Genomic DNA, 20721 nt, shown 5'->3' with positions numbered 1-20721 from the left:
TTTCTGGGTTGAAACTGAAGTACTATTTTTAATCATTAAAGGTATAAATGGTTTGAGACCCAGTTCCTTGAGGGAGCAAGCTGACTGCTGTGGAATCATTAGACCTGGTTTGCTATAAATGGGAGGAAGTGGTGGATAGACTGCTGTCTGTAAAGACTTCCCAAACTGAAATTAATTTTCTTTCGTGTTCTAGTGTATCCCAGTTTGGATAATCTCTTGAGTGTTATGAAAACTATATCTGTATTTTACTGTGGGTAGTGAAGGTTCTGGATAGTAGTCTGATTTCATTCCCTAGAGCTTGAATTTTTAAAGTTGTCTGTTAACTGAAAAATGGAGCTTGGATTCTTGGTAATGTATTTAAAATTTCAGTGATTTCAACTTTGTAGTAGCTTTGTCACTACTTCATGATAAATAATTTTCTGTGTTAGTGCACCTTACACAGCATGTACTCGAATGTAGGTTAATGTTTGGGCTTGAGTATCTTAAGATTTAACTTGGTTTGTACTTGCTGAGTTTGTGCATAGAGTTAATATGCAGACAAGTGAGGCTCAGCTGAAAATAATAGCCTAAACAAAGAATAACCTAATTAAATAAACCCCTTAATTGCTAGTCTGGTTCCTTAGGCAGCTGCAAGGAACTGATTGCTCATGTGATCACACTGACAGCCTGCTCTTCCAGTTTCTGGAGCTATTTGCCAGTATATGTTCATTTGACAGCATTAGAGTTCTCAAAGATACTCAACTTTTATGAATTTTATGAATATTTGTAGCAGAGAGAGACTTGAAGTAGCAGAATTTGTCTCCATTGCCAGTATTGTGTTTTAACTGCTAGCTGACAGGACAAGATCCTAGCTGAATTCGAGACTTGGGACCAGAGGCAAGGCACTGGAGGAGATGCAGAGAAAGGTGATGATAGGGGACTCGGCGGAGTTTGTGTCTTTGCATGGAAAAGGGGTGGAGATGGAATACAGGAACCTGTGCATTACTAATTTCACTGCTGGCAAATAGTTCTAATGTTTTCCCTTGTAAAGCTTTGTTACATGCTGCTTAATCTTTCCTAGTTTCATTTTCTCTGTCTTGCTTAGCCGGTTTTAAACTGGTTCTGTGGCTTACCTTGAAATTCTGCTTCTGTCCTTCTTCACAGGGGAGCTTGTGTAGTTTCAGAAAGCAGTTACTAAAATTGACCTAAGCAGGGTTGTATTTCTCTTAAGTTTACAAGTAAACTGATAATAAAGCAGAAAGGATATGCACAAATACCTAGTGTTCAGAAGTGAATAAGAAGGCTACTAAAATGTTCTAAAAAGTTGGCATTTTGTAGTTTCAGGGTGTTATGGAAAACATCCAACTGCTGCCTATGTATTTTATAATGCTGTGCAGGGTGCAGGTGTTTTGTATTTAGGAATGGTGGTAGTTACTATCTTTTGTACTTGTCTGATCCCTCAGTGAAGTGATTAAGATCATGACAAGGTAGGAAGTTAATCTAAAAGAAGGAAAGTGAGCTTTTGCAGCTTTAGTAAGCTGGATGGATGGATGGATCAGAGAAGCAGGAGAAGAAGATCCAAGGAGGTTGGGGTGGTGCTGTGTAGTCAGGCAGGGGAGTGCATGGGCTCTTCCTGTGTCACAGTCGTGCTGAGCTGTCTTGTCAAACTGCACCCATACATTTGGATTTCACTTTCTAAATACTATGCTGTGATGTTCTGACTTCTTCTCTTAAAAGATAAGCTTTTTCTTTTTTTAAATTTTCTTGAGTACGTGACATGTGATGTTGAAGTATCTGGAGTACAAATCAGATTGTTGTTATTACTAAGCTTGATGAACAAATGGAACTTCTGTGGTTATCTCCTTGTGTTTAAGTAAAATTATCTCTTTGTCATAGTTCAAGTTCTTACTGACAATTCCTGGACCTTAATATTTGAAAATTGGTTCTCTATTGTTGCAATAAAGGATGTTTAGTTTTTTAATAATAGAATAATAGAATGGTTTGGGTTGGAAGGAACCTTAGAGATCATCTACTTCGAAACCCCTTGCCATGGGCAGGGGCACCTTCCACTATCCCAGGTTGCTCAAAACCCTATCCAACCTGGCCTTGAACACATCCGGGGATGGGGCAGCCACAGCTTCTTTGGGCAGCCTGTGCCAGTGTCTCACTACCCTCACAGGGAAGAATTTCTTCCTAATACCTAACCTAAACTTGCCATCTGTGAGTTTAAAACCATTCCTTGTCCTGTCAATACACGCCCTTGTTAAAAAGTCCCTTTCCAGTTCTCTTAGAGTCCATTTAGTTACTGGCAGGTTCTCTAAGATCTCCCTGGAGCCTTCTCCAAGCTGAACAATCCCAATTCTCTCAGCCTGTCTCCACAGCAGAGCTTCTCCAGTCCTTGGATTATCTTCGTGACTTTCTCTGAACTCACTCCAGCAGCCCCATGTCCTTCATATTGTCAGCCCCAGGGCTGGACATAGGACTCCAGGTGGGATTTCAGGAGTGGGGGCATAGGCAGGGAGAATCCCTTCCCTTGCCCCTTTTGCTGCTCATGCAGCCCGGGACACTTTTGTCTTTCTGGGCTGCAGAAGCACAATGCAGAGACATTCTTATCAAACAACACCCCCAAGTCTTTCTTCCCTGGGCTGCTCTCCATCCATTTTCCACCCAGCTTGTGCTTGGGATTGCCTGGACCCAGATGTAAGAACTCGCACTTGGACTTGTTAAACTTCAGGGTCTCACTGAATGGCATCAAGACTGTTTTGATGAGCTAAAATTTTTAGTTAATACAATCCTGGTTTTATGTTTTCTAGTGGTAGTTCACCTAAATAGAAGCAGATCCTCTGAAGTTTGCTGTCTGTCTGTTTTTTGTGTACAACTTTGAAGTAATCCTTTGCTACTATCTTTGAGTTTCTGTCTCTGTTACCTTTGATGAGTGCAATGAAAAAAAAGGCCCCTTTTGGTACTGTTTAGGTGCTTTTTAAAAGGTGTTAAGAGTAATGTGGTTAGTGTGCATAATGCTGTTAATGAACATGTTGGGTATGTCCTGGTTATGTGTTGGACACTTTGATGGGTAGAAGAAGGTACAGGAAAACTCTTACAGGAAGGAAGAGTGTTTGTTTAAGCATTTTAAAGACAAAAACAACATCAGTGGAATAAATAATTGATGTGGTTTTAAGTATCTTAATTTTTCACAGTCCTTTTCTCTCTTTAAGGCATTGCTAGCTCTTTTGCAAGTGAGAATAGCAGTGTGTTGTATATGATACATAAAAAATACAATGAGTTATACAAACTATACTTGTTCAGAAATACAGGAAAACTATTATAGAAGCTTAATATTTGCAATTAAATATTTTCATAGCTTCTGGTAGTGTTTTCAGAATAAACACTTTTAATGTTGCACACAGATTGGTCACTAAGAGTTTGACAGAGACTTTCCTCTTACTGAGCTGAAGTTTACCCTTTTTCTGTAAGGATATCTGCAAATGAGCCAAGTACGATCTGATGCTTTTTTTCTTTTCAGAAAGATGAAGGTAGTGATGCTAGTTTGAGTGATAGCCACATATCTCCTCCTGCCAAACGTACCTCAAAACATGCTGATCCTGTGGGCAAAGACAAATCAAAATCGCGCGGTACTGGGCAGCGAGAGGAATGGAGCATCTCAGCTGGACAGTCCAGGTAATTGCTGCCAAGAGAAGAAGGAACTCATACCAATTTTTTTTCTGTGTTGTTATCCCACTTATGTTTTTTCTGCAGTCAGCTGCAGCTCAGAAGTGTACTTTTGAAACATGTTATTTTTACACAATTTTCTTCATTTTAAGACTCCAGGAATGTGGATTGCATCAATCGTCTCATCTCTGTTTCCTTTCTATGCATATTTGTACAAAAAATATAAAGTAATTTTATTTGAGATGTAGTCTGAATTTTAGATTCTTGATGCATCCAAATTAACAGTGTAATTGGTATTTTTATGTACTCAAGCTATAAGAAGATGTGATATTTTAATTAGGGAATCAGTGTTACTATCTTTAGGGAATGGGTAACAGTCAAGTTTATTTCTATTGTTCAGCCTAGTAAGTAAATTTTACTGAATATAGCCTCAGTCTTGCTACATTTTTGTAACTTGAAGCAGAAGTAATTAATTTTATTTTATAAATTATTTCATAGTATTTTACAAAACATCCTTGTATTCATAAGGTTCCTCACATGGTTACAATAACTTTGAGACAGTGTACACAGTATGTTCCTGATCCATGAACTTTCAGTTAATACTGATTATTTTGTAGATATGTATTTCATATTTATGTACATGTCAAAATCATTCTTGAAATGATCTGTATGTAAAAGTGACTGTAAGTCACTACTGGACTGTCAACTGTTAGAATGAAGTTTGCTTAAAAGCTTTTAAATCTCAAGATAGACATCTTATTTTTATTTTTCTATTTTAAAACAGAATGAATTAAATCTAGCATATTAATGTGGCATGGTAAATGGGAATGTGTATTGAAACTCGTGCACCTTCTGTTTCTTTTGTTTGTAAGAGTAGACTGGAGCTCCTAGAAATGTCAATGTACAAAAATAAATATTTAATGCAGCTGGGAGAATTTAGATCATTGTGTCAAATGAAATTTGGCCAGGGTACTGAAAATCATATTGTTGCTCATTTAGAACCCACTGTGACATGTCTTTGCATCTGATGTTGGTTCTGCCAAAATCCACTGTGCTTAACAGTGATCTTCAGTCACTAAGACTTTTCCCAAAAGTTCTGTTACTTCTACTGGTTTATCCAGGGTGTTGGAATGATAGCTGCCTTTGGAGAGCTGTACCAAAGTTCTGTTCTGAAATTTAAGGAGAGAGTTAATAGCACAAGGGCATGAGGAAAGATTAGGAAGATTAATCAAAGAGATGCTTTGACAGTTGGGGGGATTCATACAATTGATACTGAGTTTTGTCCTTACTAAGGTGTTGGGCATGGAGCAGACTTTTCCAAGGCTATGTCTTGGAAAGGTTTTGAAATCAGAGTATCACAGAGCATTTTACAGTCAAAGTTCTATTTTCACTGTGTGCCTTTTGCTTGGCTAAGGAATGTTAATGTTATTTGTATGTCTAATTGTCTCACAGGTTAACTTCTCAGCCTGGTGCTACACTACCAAATGGACGTAGCTTATGTAAGTGAATTATAGCAAAACTTTTTGTATCGGCTTTTGCATGAAACAGTTTTATGTCAGTGATTTTCAGTGGCATATGTTTTTGATAACTTTACTGATTCCTTTGACCGTTTTGACCAGAAAAGTTGCTGCTCAGTTTTCTCCTGTCACCATCTTGGATACTCTCTGTGGGTATGGGGAACATTTTTAGATGAAAATCCATTTCTCTTCTCAATTCAGACCTCTTGGCCATGATCTCAATGTTTTCCTTAATTCCCAAATTACTGTTAAGAGCTAATTTTGGCCTTCCTCTCTCAGTTGGTCTCTTTAATTTACTTAGTCTCTTTGCTCATCTGAAATTTGGCCTTTTGTGGTTCTTAACATTACTTAACTCTATTGCTTTAGAGAGACCTGCCTTGTCTGCAGCTCCTGCTACCTTGAACAGTCTTTTTAAAAGTTTGTACCTTACAGACTTGCCATTTCATTGCTTATCTCAGCTAAAACCACTTTGTCTTTTGTGTCCCTTTTTCATCAGTTCTGTATTGTTTAATTTTGTGTTGATTCTATGTAAGTGTTATTTCATTAGGCATATTTGGTATTATTTATTGTGGTGCCTAAGGAACAATTAGCAGTGGAATCTCTTTGTTTGGCACTGTACAGAGTAGCTGGTATAGATTGCTTGTGAAGTCAGTTTGTTGTATCTGGTCTTTTTATACTATATTTGAAAGACTAAGAATTGAAACTGTGGGCCAAGTGTGCATTTTAGTATTGATGTTAACTTAAAAATATTGAATGCTTAATTGAATGCCAAATTGTTATAATAAAATAAGATTATCATCTAAGGAAACAAGCTTGAATATCCAGAAGTAACTTTTAAAATAATTTTGATAGGAATTAAATACAGTTCTTTAGTTCATACTGTGCTTAATAACTTTTGGTTTATTGTCCTTGCTAAGTATTCTCTTATTAATTCTTGTTTGTGAAAATGTTGTTTCCTGCATTTTGAAGTAGTAATACAAATTTCTCTTAGCTCTCAAAAGCCACCCCCTTCGAGGGGAAAAAAAGGGAGATGGGGACCATGCTTGCATAAACGGAGATATAGAAGTCAGAAAAAGTTGTCGGTCCAGGAAAAACAGATTTGAAACTTTGAATCAGAGTTTATTGTTTGATCAGCTAGTAAACAGGTATGTGGGGATACTACAGTTGTATTCACAAAGCACCTTAATGATTTTTTAAAATTAGAAATCCCTGTGTTCCAGTGCCATGTCTGTGTTTTGCTGTGGGGATGCATTGGAACAAGCTAGACGGTGGTTTGAGTTACGGCTGGGTCTGTGCTGTGACTGCCATGGTGTCCATGCTCTAAATGCAGAGCAGCTTCCCAGGCTTTCCTTGAGGAGTAAGTTACTCTGTCCTTACACCTGGATAAAGCTGAATGTTGGCAGTTACTGCAGAGTGCCTGACATGCTGTAAATCCACACCCTAGTTTGTTCCTTGGTAACCTGTTTATGTAGTGATACCTTAAATGTCATGTAAATTGGTGATTAGCAGCAGTGCTTGGAAGCATTCTAGATTTTGCTTGTATGATTTTGATCATGAAATATCAAAAGTTTGCAGCTTTCTTTTGTTTTTGTTTTTTACCATTTGTTAATAATTCACATAGGGTGGGTGTCACTTTTTGACATTTACTGTGCAGACAAAGTAGGTCAGGGAGGCACGGTCTGGTCTGAGCATAGGAATGGGAGCCAGAAATGCTTTTTTTGAAATATTATTTCTCTGTAGCCCTGGGCAGGTCACTTAATATGTCCTGATCTTCCCACCTGTAAAAAAGGTTTTAGCAGTCACATCTCTGAGACAGACTGCTTTCTCCAGAGCTGGAAAATGATTTAAACATAAACATTTAATTGTCAAGTATGATCTTTATTTTTAAATGTATTCTATTGAATCTTTTATTAATTTGATTTTCTTTTTTTACTTACTCAGTGACTACTTGGTGTCAGTGTGTAAACTTATATTGAGTTACATTTAGTTTTCTAGTTGCAGTTGAATCTCCCTCTCCTCATCAACAGTATGGAAAAGTCTACCATGAAGGTTGTAATTTAATAAGATCATGGTACTGAAGTCTGTATATGAGCTTATATTGGTAAAAGTGTGTCCCATAATCATTGGAGGATTTTAAGAACAGGTTTGACAAAAGTCTGTCAGGAATGATTTAGGCATTCTTAGTGTGCTCTTGCATGGCAGAGCACGTTGACTTTTCCAGGTCCCTTCCAACCCTATTTTCTTTGGTAGCAAACTGCAGCATGATTTTACTTGAAATGGTTCTGTCACTCATCACAGATAGTTGGGAAGAATTGTTTAAAATGGAGAGGAGCTCTCATAATGAAAGCATGGCCTTACTGACTTACATCAACAGAACTTCCGCTGTCTTCTAGGCAGTCTTTTACCCTTTAGATATACTTTTAAACAGCTTGAAAAAAAGGAAATTAAGCTTTCTGTCTTCTTACAAATTCTATACAAATATAGTAGAATTCCAGTTGAAAGCTACTCTAATCACCATGGAGAGCAGTAACGTGGTCTTCAGGACAGGTGGCCAAATAATTGACTTGGCCTGGCTAATACTGTGTTGTTCTCATCTTTAGCAGTGAAGCATCTTGGCCAGGGTTATCACTTACATACCACTGCTGTTTTGACAGCTGTTTACAAATACTCTAGATAATGAAAATGCTGACTAAATAGTAGATGAGAAATGATCGTGAGGTCAAATACTGAATGATGAGATTCTAGATGTTACTGATTTAACAAAAAGAAAATTCTGTATGTTCTTTTTGAGGTCAGGGTAAGAAACTGTAAAGCTTGTGGAATGGAGACACTAATTGCATTCCCATTATTATAATTATATAAGTGACAAGCTTTACTTTCTTATTTTGCAAAATTAATCTTACCTGACACCTAATCTAATGTCTCAGCAGTTGCAAATTTATATGCTACAATTTATACTGAGCCAAATTATTTTTAAAAGTTTGTTGAAATACTACTATCTAATTTGAACCCAAACTTAAATAACATCAGCATTTCTTCTTTTGCGTACTTCTTAGTTTATATTCTTTCAGTTTTATTATGGTTAGGTTTGTAGTTAATTGATAGACAATTTAAGGTGTTGAATGCTATGTCCAAAGTTCTGCATGACATTAAGACTGATTTTTTGTGTGTGTTAACTGTTGCATATATTTTAGTACTGCTGAAGCTGTCCTACAGGAAATGGATAACATTAACATCAGGAGGAACAGGCGATCTGGGGAGGTGGAACGGCTACGGGAAAATTCTGTATGTTCTAGTGTCTTTTTGAGGTCAGATTAGGTTACCTGACACCTAATCTAATGTCTCAGCAGTTGCAAATTTATATGCTACAATTTATACTGAGCCAAATTATTTTTAAAAGTTTGTTGAAATACTACTATCTAATTTGAACCCAAACTTAAATAACATCAGCATTTCTTCTTTTGCGTACTTCTTAGTTTATATTCTTTCAGTTTTATTATGGTTAGGTTTGTAGTTAATTGATAGACAATTTAAGGTGTTGAATGCTATGTCCAAAGTTCTGCATGACATTAAGACTGATTTTTTGTGTGTGTTAACTGTTGCATATATTTTAGTACTGCTGAAGCTGTCCTACAGGAAATGGATAACATTAACATCAGGAGGAACAGGCGATCTGGGGAGGTGGAACGGCTACGGATGTGGACAGATACAGAATTCGTAAGTGCAGAGTTTCTGAGATCTTGGATAAAAGTCATATCAAGGCAGAGCATGTTTGTTTTTGCAAACACCATACATTTGTCTGTAGCTCTGTCTAAAGGTTTATGATTTTGTTCATTGGATAGCTTCAAAAAACATGATAAACTAAAATTCAGAACTAAATTAGTGGATATGCTCGATGTTGTTTCCTTTGTTGATAAATTCACTGTCATGCTCTCCTGCTGTGCTGTGATGGTTCTTTGGTTTGAAGCATACTCTGGTAGCCTGGAAGCAGCAGGACCAGGGACTGTAATCTGCTTTTTTCATTAAAACTTGATACTGATGTTGCTCTGTATTAGGTGGACTAGGTACTGTCTGAGAGATTTACTTTAGCATCTATTAAATGAGACTGCTTTTGTGGTCTACCTGTGGAGAGCTCAGCAGGAAAACCACTTGAGGACTAGAGATAGTGTGGAGCATTATTTACTGCAGTGGGACTAATACTGAGTGACATGGAACAGTACTGATGGAAATGCATGTGAATTTTATTCCAGGAAAACATGGATATGTATTCTCGAGTGAAAAGAAGGAGGAAGTCACTGAGGAGAAATAGCTATGGGATTCAGAACCACCATGAAGTGTCCACAGAAGGGGAAGAAGAAGGTATGGATTGTAAAAAATAGTGGGGGCTTGTCCGAAATACTTATGAAACGAAGTTGTCCTTCCCATAAGATAGCAATACATTGCACTTCAGAAAGCAGAACAAAGCCTGGTTTCTAAATGTTTGTACAGTAAATTTCCTTCCTTCTGTTTTTCTTAATACTAAGTAATTGGAGCTTTCCTTCCATTCCCTGTAACAATCCTCTGGTGGAAATCAAGATGTGATGAATGTAGTCTACAACTATGTGTGTTCTAACTGACTTGATATTTCTCATGTGCTGAGTGGCAATTACCAGAAAGAATTTGTAATAGTTAGGCCTGCATCCTTCCTTTGGGGTAAGGTATTAATTAAAGTCTCCTTTCTGTCCACTGACATTTTAGAAGGCTTGTAGGTGCACAGCTGTATTTGAAATTCTACTTTCCTTTAAAAATTGGAATGAAACTGGTCCATGAGTTCAAAAATTACCGAGAAAGAAGGGATTGTGCCTAACTTTGATTGCCTGATCAGCATCATGCTTGGGCTCCTTGAAAAATCCGATTTAAACTTCAGGCATCCATACAGGTTTCAGCATACTGCATCTCGATTTTTAATTAAAACTGTGGAAGGTGTGGTTTGTCCTAATGAATAAGAATGCCGTCTTAGTTCTGAGATCCATGGATGAAAATTCTGATCCTGTTAACAAATGGGCCTATGTTGTGACTTTATACACAAAGTACATAAAGTATATTTCTGTGTTCTTTGCTTTGTGTAAAAATGATACTGTGAATCATAAAGTTGTACTTATTTTCATGCTGTGTCAAATATTTGATTTATTGAGGGTCTTATGGGAATAGAGAAGAAAGGAATTATCCTTAATTTGAAGGATAGTTATTGAAGGAAAAATACAGTTGATAGAAGTGATATTTGATGTATTTTACAACTAAAGCTGTTTTGAATGCATTTTTTTTTTCTTTTGCCTTTCCAGAATCTTGTGTAAAACCTAGAGGGAAGTTTGACAATGTGCGGTAGATTTATCATGACCTTTAAATTTCCACTGATTTGACAATTAGTGTTCATTAATAAATGGGCAGTAATTCTCAGTGACTATTAAAAAGTTAATTTTTTAGGATGAAAGTAGCTCTGACATGAAGTGGAAGTGTTCTGAAAATATTTTTACTCCCCAACAGAGTCTCAGGAAGAAGATGGAGATATAGAAGTAGAAGAAGCTGAGGGGGAAGAAAATGATCGGCCATATAATCTCAGACAGAGAAAAACTGTTGAGAGATACCAGGCCCCTCCAATAGGTGAGGAACCCGACAGTGCTTGACCTGCAGGAATACCATGCATGTGGGGAGGGAAGAGTTGGATGGCTGTTTCTCACCCCGACAGAGTAACAGGGATGCAGCACTGTGTGATTTCCACCCTGACCTCTTGTGGTTCACCATGTGGATGGGACTGCTGGGACACAGTCTGTCAGTTTGTCAGTGGTATTGCTGCCTCACTGGGCTCTGCAAATACCACCCTGTGCTGGGCTCAGGGTTGGGGGTGAACGGGATTAAGGTTAAGAAATACTTGGCAGAAAGTAATCTAATAAATTAGGTGATTACATAGGAAAAATAGTTATTGTTATGCCTGCTTCTCTTCTTGAGTGGTAAGTCTAATTCATAACTGTGCATAAATGGCATAGCAGCAGTTATCACAAATGAGAAATCTCAGGTATTTTGGTGGTCATATAGTCCAACTGCCTGGCCACTTCAGGGCTGTCAAAAAGCATGTTATTCAGGTCATTGCCCAAATGCCTCTTAAGACAGGTTTGGGGCATCAGCCACTTCTTTGGAAGCCTTTTGCAGTGTTGGTCCACCCTCTCAGTAAAGAAATGCTTCTTCCTGTCAAGTCTTGAGTTTCCCTGATGCAACTTTAAACCATTTCTGCAAGTGAGAGGATCATAGAGTATGATTTCTTTTATAGAGAACTGCTGTGTATTATTTGTTCAGAGAAATTTCAAGACATCCCATATTATCAGCTATGAATAGGTTTCTGTATGGACTTTAATGCCCTGCAAATAAACTCAAAATTCTAGCGCCCCGGTTGAGTTGCATTCTGTGCCATGACGGACACAGCTCTAGTAATTTGGGGAAGGTGAGGATGGAATTCCCTTGCCTGCATCAAGCCAAGTACAGTGATAGTGACAAAGCCCCCTGCCCAAATCTTTCTTTAATTTAAGCTTTTAGAGAAACCAGTGATAGAGATAACCATATTGATGAAGATTGATAATCCAGCACTTCTGTGCTGCATTAAGATTAGTTTGTTATTCTTTTGTAATTGATGTTACAGTGCCAGCTCATCAAAAAAAGAGAGAAAATACGCTGTTTGATATTCACAGATCTCCTGCAAGAAGAAGCCATATCAGGTAAATGTCAGTCTTTTGGTGTGTAATTGTTTGCTTTCCTTTAGTACATTTTGGTAGCTTTTGATTTTCAAACCATTCTTGAGTGAGTTGCACAGTTCATTCTTGCATGTGAGTGGGTCTTGAATTGTTTCCTGGATTCAGACCCTGATCGGCATCCAGACAGGAGTGTCATGGCACTGTCTAAACCTACTAGAAGCTTTGTGCTACACAGAATGGAAACAGGTGTGCTACAAGTACTGGAAGGAATTCTGCATGACACACTATAGCTTTCTCTATAAGGCCATATATTAAATATTTAAATCCAATGCATCAGTTTAACAAATATTCCCTTTCTGTTCTATAGAACTGAGCAAAGCAGGTTAATGTTTTTTGTTTTCTTTCTGTTCAAATTTCATGCAAGAATTTTCAACAATTTAATAAAATATTTAGTAAGCATAATTTTTGACTCTTATGTTTTGTGTCAAAGAAGTCTGGAATGTATCAAGTTGTCTTGGAAACTGTCGGTAGGCTCTATGTAACAAAACAGATGAGATTACAGCTTTAACATTTTTTAAAAAATAAACTTACTCAAAGCTTCAGAAAGACAAATCTGTCCATGAACAGAATCCAAGTAAATGAGTTCTAGTCATAGCTGAAACTCTTGTCTTACTGCTCAATTTAATGGCATAGTGAAAATACATAAAGTAAATAAAGTCATAGCTGAATCTTAGGATTCTAAAGTTTCTTTGTAATACAGATAAGAGTTGGTGGTTTGTTTTTTCTCCTTGAAGAGCATATGGCATTTTTTTGGGTAATCTCTGGATTTGTACTTACACTTACTATTCATACGTGAAGAGTGTGAAAGTTATTATCCCTTTGGTTTTAGCCAGCTCATTACTTGGCCCTCATTTTATCCCATCTTGTCATAAGAAATCTTCCCAATTGCTTGATATTCTCTATGATATATTTTGAAATGTATCTCATTTTTGGTCACTGAACAGTAAAATTGATAGACCATGTTATCCATTGGCAAAAATTCAGTGCATTATCATGTTCCTACGAATAATGCAGCTTGCTATATTCACTTAAAATCCAAGACTTTTTATTAGTAACCAACTTATTAATGCAAAATTTGCTGAATATTTCAACCAATACCAAACTCAACACCTTTTTGTACAGAAGATTTAACGTACATTCTCTAATATTTCTGAAATACTCCTTTTTGTGTAATACTGTGATACTAAAGTAAGAAATGGTTCATTCAGACTTTGGATAGTAATTTTACTTGGATTCAGATAGAAGTGCAGGTGTTTTGAGAGCCCGTTGTGCTATTCAGAATTAATAACCTTGTAAAAAGAGATTATATACTTTGTGAAGTATGGATTTTTTTCAAAGAATATGTAAAGGAAGCATCAGACTGAGTAAGGAGACTTTGGTATGTCTGTTATGTTAGAGGTGGCTAAAGTAGTTGGACTTTTTCTTAAGTACAATTGTAGCTTATTGACTGAATATTCAAATCACGTTGCTGAGGTAGCATGGACTGGACCACACGTTATGGGGCTCTGCTGTTCTAGTAATGTTCATGTTGAATTCGGATGATCACTGTGGCAGTAAGAGCTGTTGTTTCCCTCTCAGATTATTTTGGTACTTGACGAAGCTAGAATTTGTATGCATCTCAAACCTGAACAATACTGTACTTGCCATTTCAGTTTCATTTTTATAGAAGTACCAAAACATGCCATTCTGCTGCAAAAAAGACTGAGTTTTCTGTTTGTTTTGCCACTTCAATAGGAGAAAGAAGCATGCCATTCACAGCAGCGATACAACCTCTTCAGATGAAGAACGCTTTGAAAGAAGAAAATCTAAAAGCATAGCCAGAGCAAGAAACAGGTATCAAAACATCCTTGGTCTTTAGAATGGTTTGATTTTAGTATTTATGAGGAAACAAGCAGAACTAGTCTATAATGTTTTATGAGTTCCACAGACTTTTGATTCTGCTGGTAGGTGCCTGCAGATGTGGTTTAGGAGGAGTGCTGGTTATATATTAATACAGGTTTTGGAGTCTTATGAGTAGATAATTAATAATAGTGATAAAAAGATGGAAATACAAGAGTAGCTGTTTGATTCAGTTGGGTTATAAAAATCAGCTCCTCTTGGTTAAAATATCATTGGTGTAACTTTGTCCTAACTAATTCAGTTGTACTCCCAGCTCTTCCCTCGTCCTCTTGTATAACAGTTCATGCATTCTAAACACCCAGTGCACATTTTTTTGACCTTACATATATTTAGCAGTAATCTAAAAGTGGAAGATCTTTAAGTAAATTTATTCACTCATACTAGGTAGGAAAATTCTACAGGAAAAAAGTTCCCTCATCTTTTTTCCATCTCCTCCTGTCTGCCATGTTGTTCCCTTTCCATCACAAGGAATTCAAGCAACGTACAGTGACCAGAAGTGTAGTTCTGAGTGTAACCTATGTCTTACTAGTACCTTTCTTCCTCCCTTTAACTATGTGTTGGCCTGATGTAGTATCTGTGTAGAGAAGGAAATATTGTTTCTTCTGTGTTTGATCAAAATAACCTATCCAGCCTGGTTCTTCAGATTGAAATATATGTATGCATGTATAAATGCTAAGGAACTTTCAGATATATGACCACAGCTACTACAGAAAAGAAGATTAGTTTTGTTTACCAATTGGGAAGGTTATCTCTTTATGTAGTAAAAGGTGTTTAATCTCTTGTTTCTTCACCTGTGAGCAATGAAAGCAGAACAGTATTTATTTGGTGTTTGTTTATTGTTGAACAGGTGCTTGCCTTTAAACTTCAGAGCAGAAGACTTAGCTAGTGGAATCCTTCGAGAACGTGTGAAAGTTGGGGCGAGTTTGGCTGATGTTGACCCAATGATTGTCGATAAATCGGTAGGTTTTGTTAGAACTTTTTATCTTCCTTCCCTGAATTGTGCACAAGCAGAATTCTCCACAGCCTCTTATTGAAGTTGAAGTTAAGTCATAAAAAAAGCTCACTGATTTATTTTTTAAAAAAATTACTTTATTGTTACCAAAGCTTTTGTGTACTTATTACTTTGGGCTACAAAGCATTTGCTCTGGAACTTAGGCTGGATCTCTGTAGCTGTCCAGGCAGCCCTGGCACAGTTAACTTGCAAACCAGATAAGCCTCATGTGGGTAGTCAGGAGTTGACTCTCTCAACTGTTTTTTTCACACTTTCAAAATTCAGGGAAATCCTGTTGATCAATGCAATGTTTTTTCTAATTTGTTTTCAAATGTTTTATAAGTAAACGTGCTTTTGTAGAAAGCTGTTACAATATAAACTTAATATGGTTTCTTTTTTCCTAAGGTGTGTTTTGATAGTATAGGGGGATTGAGCCATCATATCCTTGCACTTAAGGAAATGGTAGTGTTTCCTCTTCTCTATCCAGAAATATTTGAAAAATTCAAAATTCAGCCACCAAGGTAGGTGTATTTACTGTCACTGTTGAATTTTTTTTATTAAGCTCTGAAAAATTGAAAACACATAGGAGGTTGATTCTTTCCCTGAAGTATTTTACAGTTCAAATAGATTTATGTGTTTTCTACCCCACTTGTCTATCAGAATATGTAATAAGGAGGTTGAAGAATTAATAAAACATAGTGTATTTTACTTGTGGGAGGAAGGTTAATTTTGTGATTTGGTTAAAGAAAGAATTCTCATGTCTTTTATTGTAAAATATTTAATAACATAATGCCTTTTTTTCCCATTATGTTATTAAATATTTTACTGGATCAAGCAAAATGCTGATGTTTCTCTCAATAATATTATACTGGGATTATAATATTTAATAATGAGGCATCTTGGTATGTGATTTAAATGGGTACATGGTGTCTAAGTCAATGGAAAAATTGGGGGTATTTTTGTCACTTAATTACTTCATCCCAAAGTAGCAAATATTGATTAAGTTATTACTTAAAATCTAATACTTGAAGAGGTGGTGTAGAAGAATCCTTTGGAAACTTAATATGCCTTTGATTAATGTTCTCTACAAATCAAAGTTTTACTGAATTGAAAGCATAAAATAGACTTAGATTTTATGAAGTCATGTTGATACTATAACATGTTAATAATACAATACTACTACAAAATAAAAATAGGAGATCTTAAGTCATTCTTCTCCAGGCTCCCTGTCTTCATTATAAAATTTGACTTGGAGTTTTTCAGGAGACATAAAATAAGTTTGTGACTGTGTTGATCCATTTATCTTCAGGGGCTGTTTATTCTATGGTCCTCCTGGAACAGGTAAAACCTTGGTAGCTAGAGCTCTAGCTAATGAATGCAGTCAAGGAGACAAAAAGGTGGCTTTCTTTATGAGGAAAGGAGCAGACTGTCTCAGTAAGTGGGTTGGTGAATCTGAACGTCAGCTTCGACTCCTTTTTGATCAGGTTAGAAGAAAATACATTTTTCTCAATATCATTTCTCTGTATGTTGTGTTTTGTGGTTTAGGTAGCCAAAGGTATTTCCAATTCAAACTAAATAACTGTACATTTTTGTAAATTAAGTAGGATTTTACCAAATGGCATATTTAGATTAAAAGAACAGGGGAATGCTGACAATAGTTTTTCCTGCTCTGGAAACTCAGAGGAAGAAGTCTCTTGATTTGTTTATTAATGAAGCAAAGTAGTTTGGGTAAAACTTGGGGAAAAAATAATCTGTCAGTGAGTTTGAGTTTGACTGACATGTTCAAGATAAATGCTACAGAGGAAAGTGCATGATTGCCTTGGTTGTGTGTCTGTTTTAGTGTTCTTTTTTGGCTTAGAAGAGGTTGGCGAGAACTGAGAGTCACACAAAGCAGTAAAATGCAATAGCTCAAAGAAAAGTAGTTGTCAGATAGAGATGTCTAAACAAACAGATTATGAGCAGATAAGATCATGTTTTCTGTAAGGGAGTGTAAGGTGTTTTTGTCTTTAACCTGTCCAGCACACAGTAAAACTGGTACAGTGGTGCCATCTTGCTTACTCGAAGTAGACTGCACTCTGCTTTGCTTTGAAACACTGCTGGAGCTGGAAATACAGTTTTCATTTCAGACTTTACACTTTCTAACAAAGGTGTCTCAATAAATGTGTTAGTTTAGCATGTTAATGCTTTCTTGTGAAACAAGTGTTCAGTGTTGATGGATAAATTAGGAATTAACTGTGAATTCAATTTTTGTTTTGTTTATTGCATACCAGGCATACTTGATGAGACCCTCTATAATATTTTTTGATGAAATAGATGGTTTGGCTCCAGTTCGTTCTAGCAGACAAGATCAGATTCACAGGTAATATTTCTTCTATGCTGCCATTATATTGGTGTAGGGTACGTTATCTTGGTAAACTCTTAAATGTAATTTTTTCTCATTTCACAGGAAAGGTTTTTACTTTTTCTGAAGCCCACTTACACTAGAAAGGACAGATTGGTTTTTTGGTGTTGAAAGTCATCTTTTCAGTTCTTCAGGCAAACTGTAATTTGCTGGGAATTGAATTGCAGTGACAATTACCCTTCAGCCACATTATTAACTACAAGATTTCCACAGCCGTTCCTTGATTTGCTGTTTTGTGCTGTAAACAGATTGTCTGTTACCAGCCCAATAGAATAACCGGTTGAAAAAATGGTATTCTAGCATGATGAATTGTACAATGAACTGAGCTCACCTGTGATTTTTATTTTTAATGGTGTGATGTACAAACATATCTTCTGTTGCTATCTTGTCATTCTTTAGAACATTTCTTACAACAGTTTGCTGTTGGGTGAAAATTTTCGTGGCTGCTTTTGATCTCAGTTTTGCTGTGCTCTCTATGGCACCACACTTGTACCTGTCATTCCATAGGTGGTGGTATTTATGTGTCCATGTCCCTCCACTCTGCTGAGAGAAATTTGGGGCCAGCAGAGCAGGGCCAGTGGTGCTTACAAGACTTGAAACTGTTATGCACCTGTTTGTAGTTTAGCTTTGTTCTTTTGAATGTATTAATGTTGCATTTGTAAATGCAGAAGTTCTTGCAGTGTTTCTTACACTTTCTTATTCTGAAAACTCTCTTGTAGCTCTATAGTGTCTACTCTTCTTGCCCTCATGGATGGACTGGATAATAGAGGTGAAATAGTTGTAATTGGTGCTACAAACAGACTGGATTCTATAGATCCTGCACTCAGGAGACCTGGTCGCTTTGACAGGGAATTTCTTTTCAACTTGCCTGACAAGAAGGTAAAACCTTGAAAGGAGATTTATTAATAAGTATCTTTAGTATACTAAACTTTTGAATGCCTGACAACCAAGCTTATGAAATAAAAATATTCATTCTTGCTTGTAAGAATGTTTCATTTAGGAAGGGAAGACATTTTTAGTACAAACAGATTGTATACATAAAGTTGTATTGAGCTTCAGATCTTCAGGATATAGCTAAAACTAAACAGAGGTAAATTATTCACAATAAGCTGAATTGCTTATCTCCACACTATGGATTTGTATAATGAACCCTAACTATTTGTGCACTTGAAACTTATGGTAAGACAAAATAACTTTAAATTTTGTAGAATTCTAAGCATGTAAAAAATGTAGATGCACAGCCAGGCATTACAACGTTGGCAACAGGAACATTTCAGTTCCTTTTTCTAAACTTACATAAACGCAGCCATAATATTTCATGAATTTATACCTAAAATTAAATGTGTTTTGTATATGGACAGATTTATTTAGATTCTATAGAACTTTTAGCTGGAATTGTTTTGGGATTTATGTGTCTGTGCTGGGCTACTCAATCTGTTAATTGGTGAGGCCTTTGACAGTAGAACCTATTACTCATAGGTGCAGTAATTAAAAATTAAATAATAAAACTATGATAATTCCTAATGGAATGTGAGTTTTGATCAGTTTATGTATAATAATGTTGATGAAACAGAAATTAAAATGTATAACTTTAGAAAAAAGTACTGCTTATATATGAAACAGAAAAGAAGGAAAAAGCTTTGTTCTTGAAAGATTCTGGAGCACTAAGTTCTATTTTATGTGTCTCAGTTACATGCCAAAAGCAAGTAAAGTAACTATAGAATCACATGAATAAAGAATATTTTTTTCTATGATATGGATTTGACTTGCTAGTTTTTTAATCTCATTTTCTTTTTCTTTTTTCTTTCTTCTTTTTTTTTTTTTTTTTTAATCAGGCACGAAAGCACATTTTGCAAATTCATACCAGGGATTGGAACCCCAAATTGTCAGATCCTTTCTTAGGAGAACTGGCTGAAAAATGTGTTGGTGAGTGTTATGCTGTTAGTACTTTTACTGTAGAGGCTTTCTCTTCTGTGTAAAACTTCGAAGGTATGTTAAATGTATCAAGATTTTCTTATCTCTGCCTTTCTAAACTTCTGTACTTTGAACAACACTCTTTTTGTAGTAACAAATATCTTTCTGTCTTTCTAAAACACAAAATGAGTAGCTAGTAGTCATTTGAAAATACAACCATGTTTCCTTTCTGTGATGTCACTGTCCTTATATAAGATGCATACCCTTAAAGAGAAGCAAAATGAAGTTGGAATTGGAATCTTTAGGTACACTTCCCATTAAATCGGTAAATTGCAAAAGAGTTAGGTAGACTTGGGGTTTTTTCTGCCTACTTACTGAGAAAAAAAAATTAGTACTTGTGTGTGGAGTTTTTGTTTTTTGTTTGTTTTTCACTGACTGGCATGCTCTCCTCTGACATAAATCCAACAAACTAACCAGCCTTTCTAAAGATGAATTTTTTTCCAGATTGCTAGCACAGAATAACCTCAAAGTGTAGACATAGGTAGGGGAGAAAAAAAGCACTGCAACATGAATACATTAAATACACTTTTAGAGCTCGCAAAGACCTGCTGTGCTCAATGGAGGTTGGTTGTTCAAGATAAGTCTGCTGTTTAAATCTAATCAGAAATAAACCCAAATATTTGTAGAGTGAATTTAACAGAGGAAATGGTCCTAAAGCACATACCACAATATCTTCTCAACAACTTGTCATGCAAAGATACATCCTCTGTCAGTCATCTGCTTGGACGAGCACTGAAGTTCTCAGAAAAAGAGCAGTCTCAAATATCTGTGCTTTGGAATCCATCATCAGGGAATCTAAGAACTTTAAACTGAACGTCAGTCCATTCAGTCAGCTGCAGTACATCCGAATTATCCTCTTCATCTGCAGGGACACCTCTCATCGAAGCAGCATCCCTCCGCTTTTGATGCACAAAGACCTCAACATCTTCTGGTGAGGAGAAAACATAACTATCCAGCAAACTCCAGTTTAAGCTTTGCCGGGTATAACACAGCACGTGGCAAACCCGTTTCATGTAAATTCTGCTTGAATTATGAAAACGTGTGGTGCTGCTTAGTGGGAGAGAGGGGAATAGGTGGGAAAAAAACCACAGATGTTTCTTTAAAAATTCACCATATTTTTTCATTGAGAATACAGTATTTTAAAATTTCAGACAGTAGGGAAAGCCATTTGTACATTTGCCTGGAAGACATTCTTTGTGCTCCATAAAACCTGTCAGTTCTGTGGAAGTCAGCTAACAAAAAGAAACACCCTTTTCTGTTTTCCTTCGCTTTCCTGCTCTCCAGCTACTGTACACTTGACTGTCTCCAGTCTCTATCTTGGAATTTAAGTGTTTCCATACATCCAAGAAGAAAATCTTTGAAGTATTACAAAGCCTTTTCAAAACAGCTGAAGTAAGACTGGTGTATCTTCTTCACCTTGAGAGTGCCTCATCGTTTCTGTATGTGAAATCTGAAACAAAGATTTAAACAGACTTTTCCAGATTCTTTGGGGCCATTACCAATGGGACT

At 36.4% G+C, this 20721-nt stretch overlaps 1 protein-coding gene across 1 annotated transcript in view; it reads left to right on the top strand.

Moving 5' to 3' along the window:
- ATAD2B (ATPase family AAA domain containing 2B) overlaps positions 1-20721 on the top strand; it is a 74220-nt gene that overhangs the window by 12037 nt on the left and 41462 nt on the right. The window contains exons 2-15 of the mRNA XM_041480830.1: positions 3503-3657; positions 5101-5147; positions 6157-6310; positions 8780-8882; positions 9416-9524; positions 10689-10805; positions 11836-11911; positions 13682-13780; positions 14694-14805; positions 15243-15358; positions 16147-16321; positions 17108-17196; positions 17958-18117; positions 19074-19164. Coding sequence (XP_041336764.1) covers positions 3503-3657; positions 5101-5147; positions 6157-6310; positions 8780-8882; positions 9416-9524; positions 10689-10805; positions 11836-11911; positions 13682-13780; positions 14694-14805; positions 15243-15358; positions 16147-16321; positions 17108-17196; positions 17958-18117; positions 19074-19164 — 1603 coding nt within the window. The remainder of the gene's footprint in view (positions 1-3502; positions 3658-5100; positions 5148-6156; positions 6311-8779; positions 8883-9415; positions 9525-10688; positions 10806-11835; positions 11912-13681; positions 13781-14693; positions 14806-15242; positions 15359-16146; positions 16322-17107; positions 17197-17957; positions 18118-19073; positions 19165-20721) is intronic.

The sequence above is a fragment of the Pyrgilauda ruficollis genome, unplaced genomic scaffold (genome assembly GCF_017590135.1).
Source record: "Pyrgilauda ruficollis isolate IOZ18807 unplaced genomic scaffold, ASM1759013v1 scaffold54, whole genome shotgun sequence".
Lineage (NCBI taxonomy): Eukaryota > Metazoa > Chordata > Aves > Passeriformes > Passeridae > Pyrgilauda > Pyrgilauda ruficollis.
This window is presented reverse-complemented; position numbering and strand designations above follow the sequence as displayed.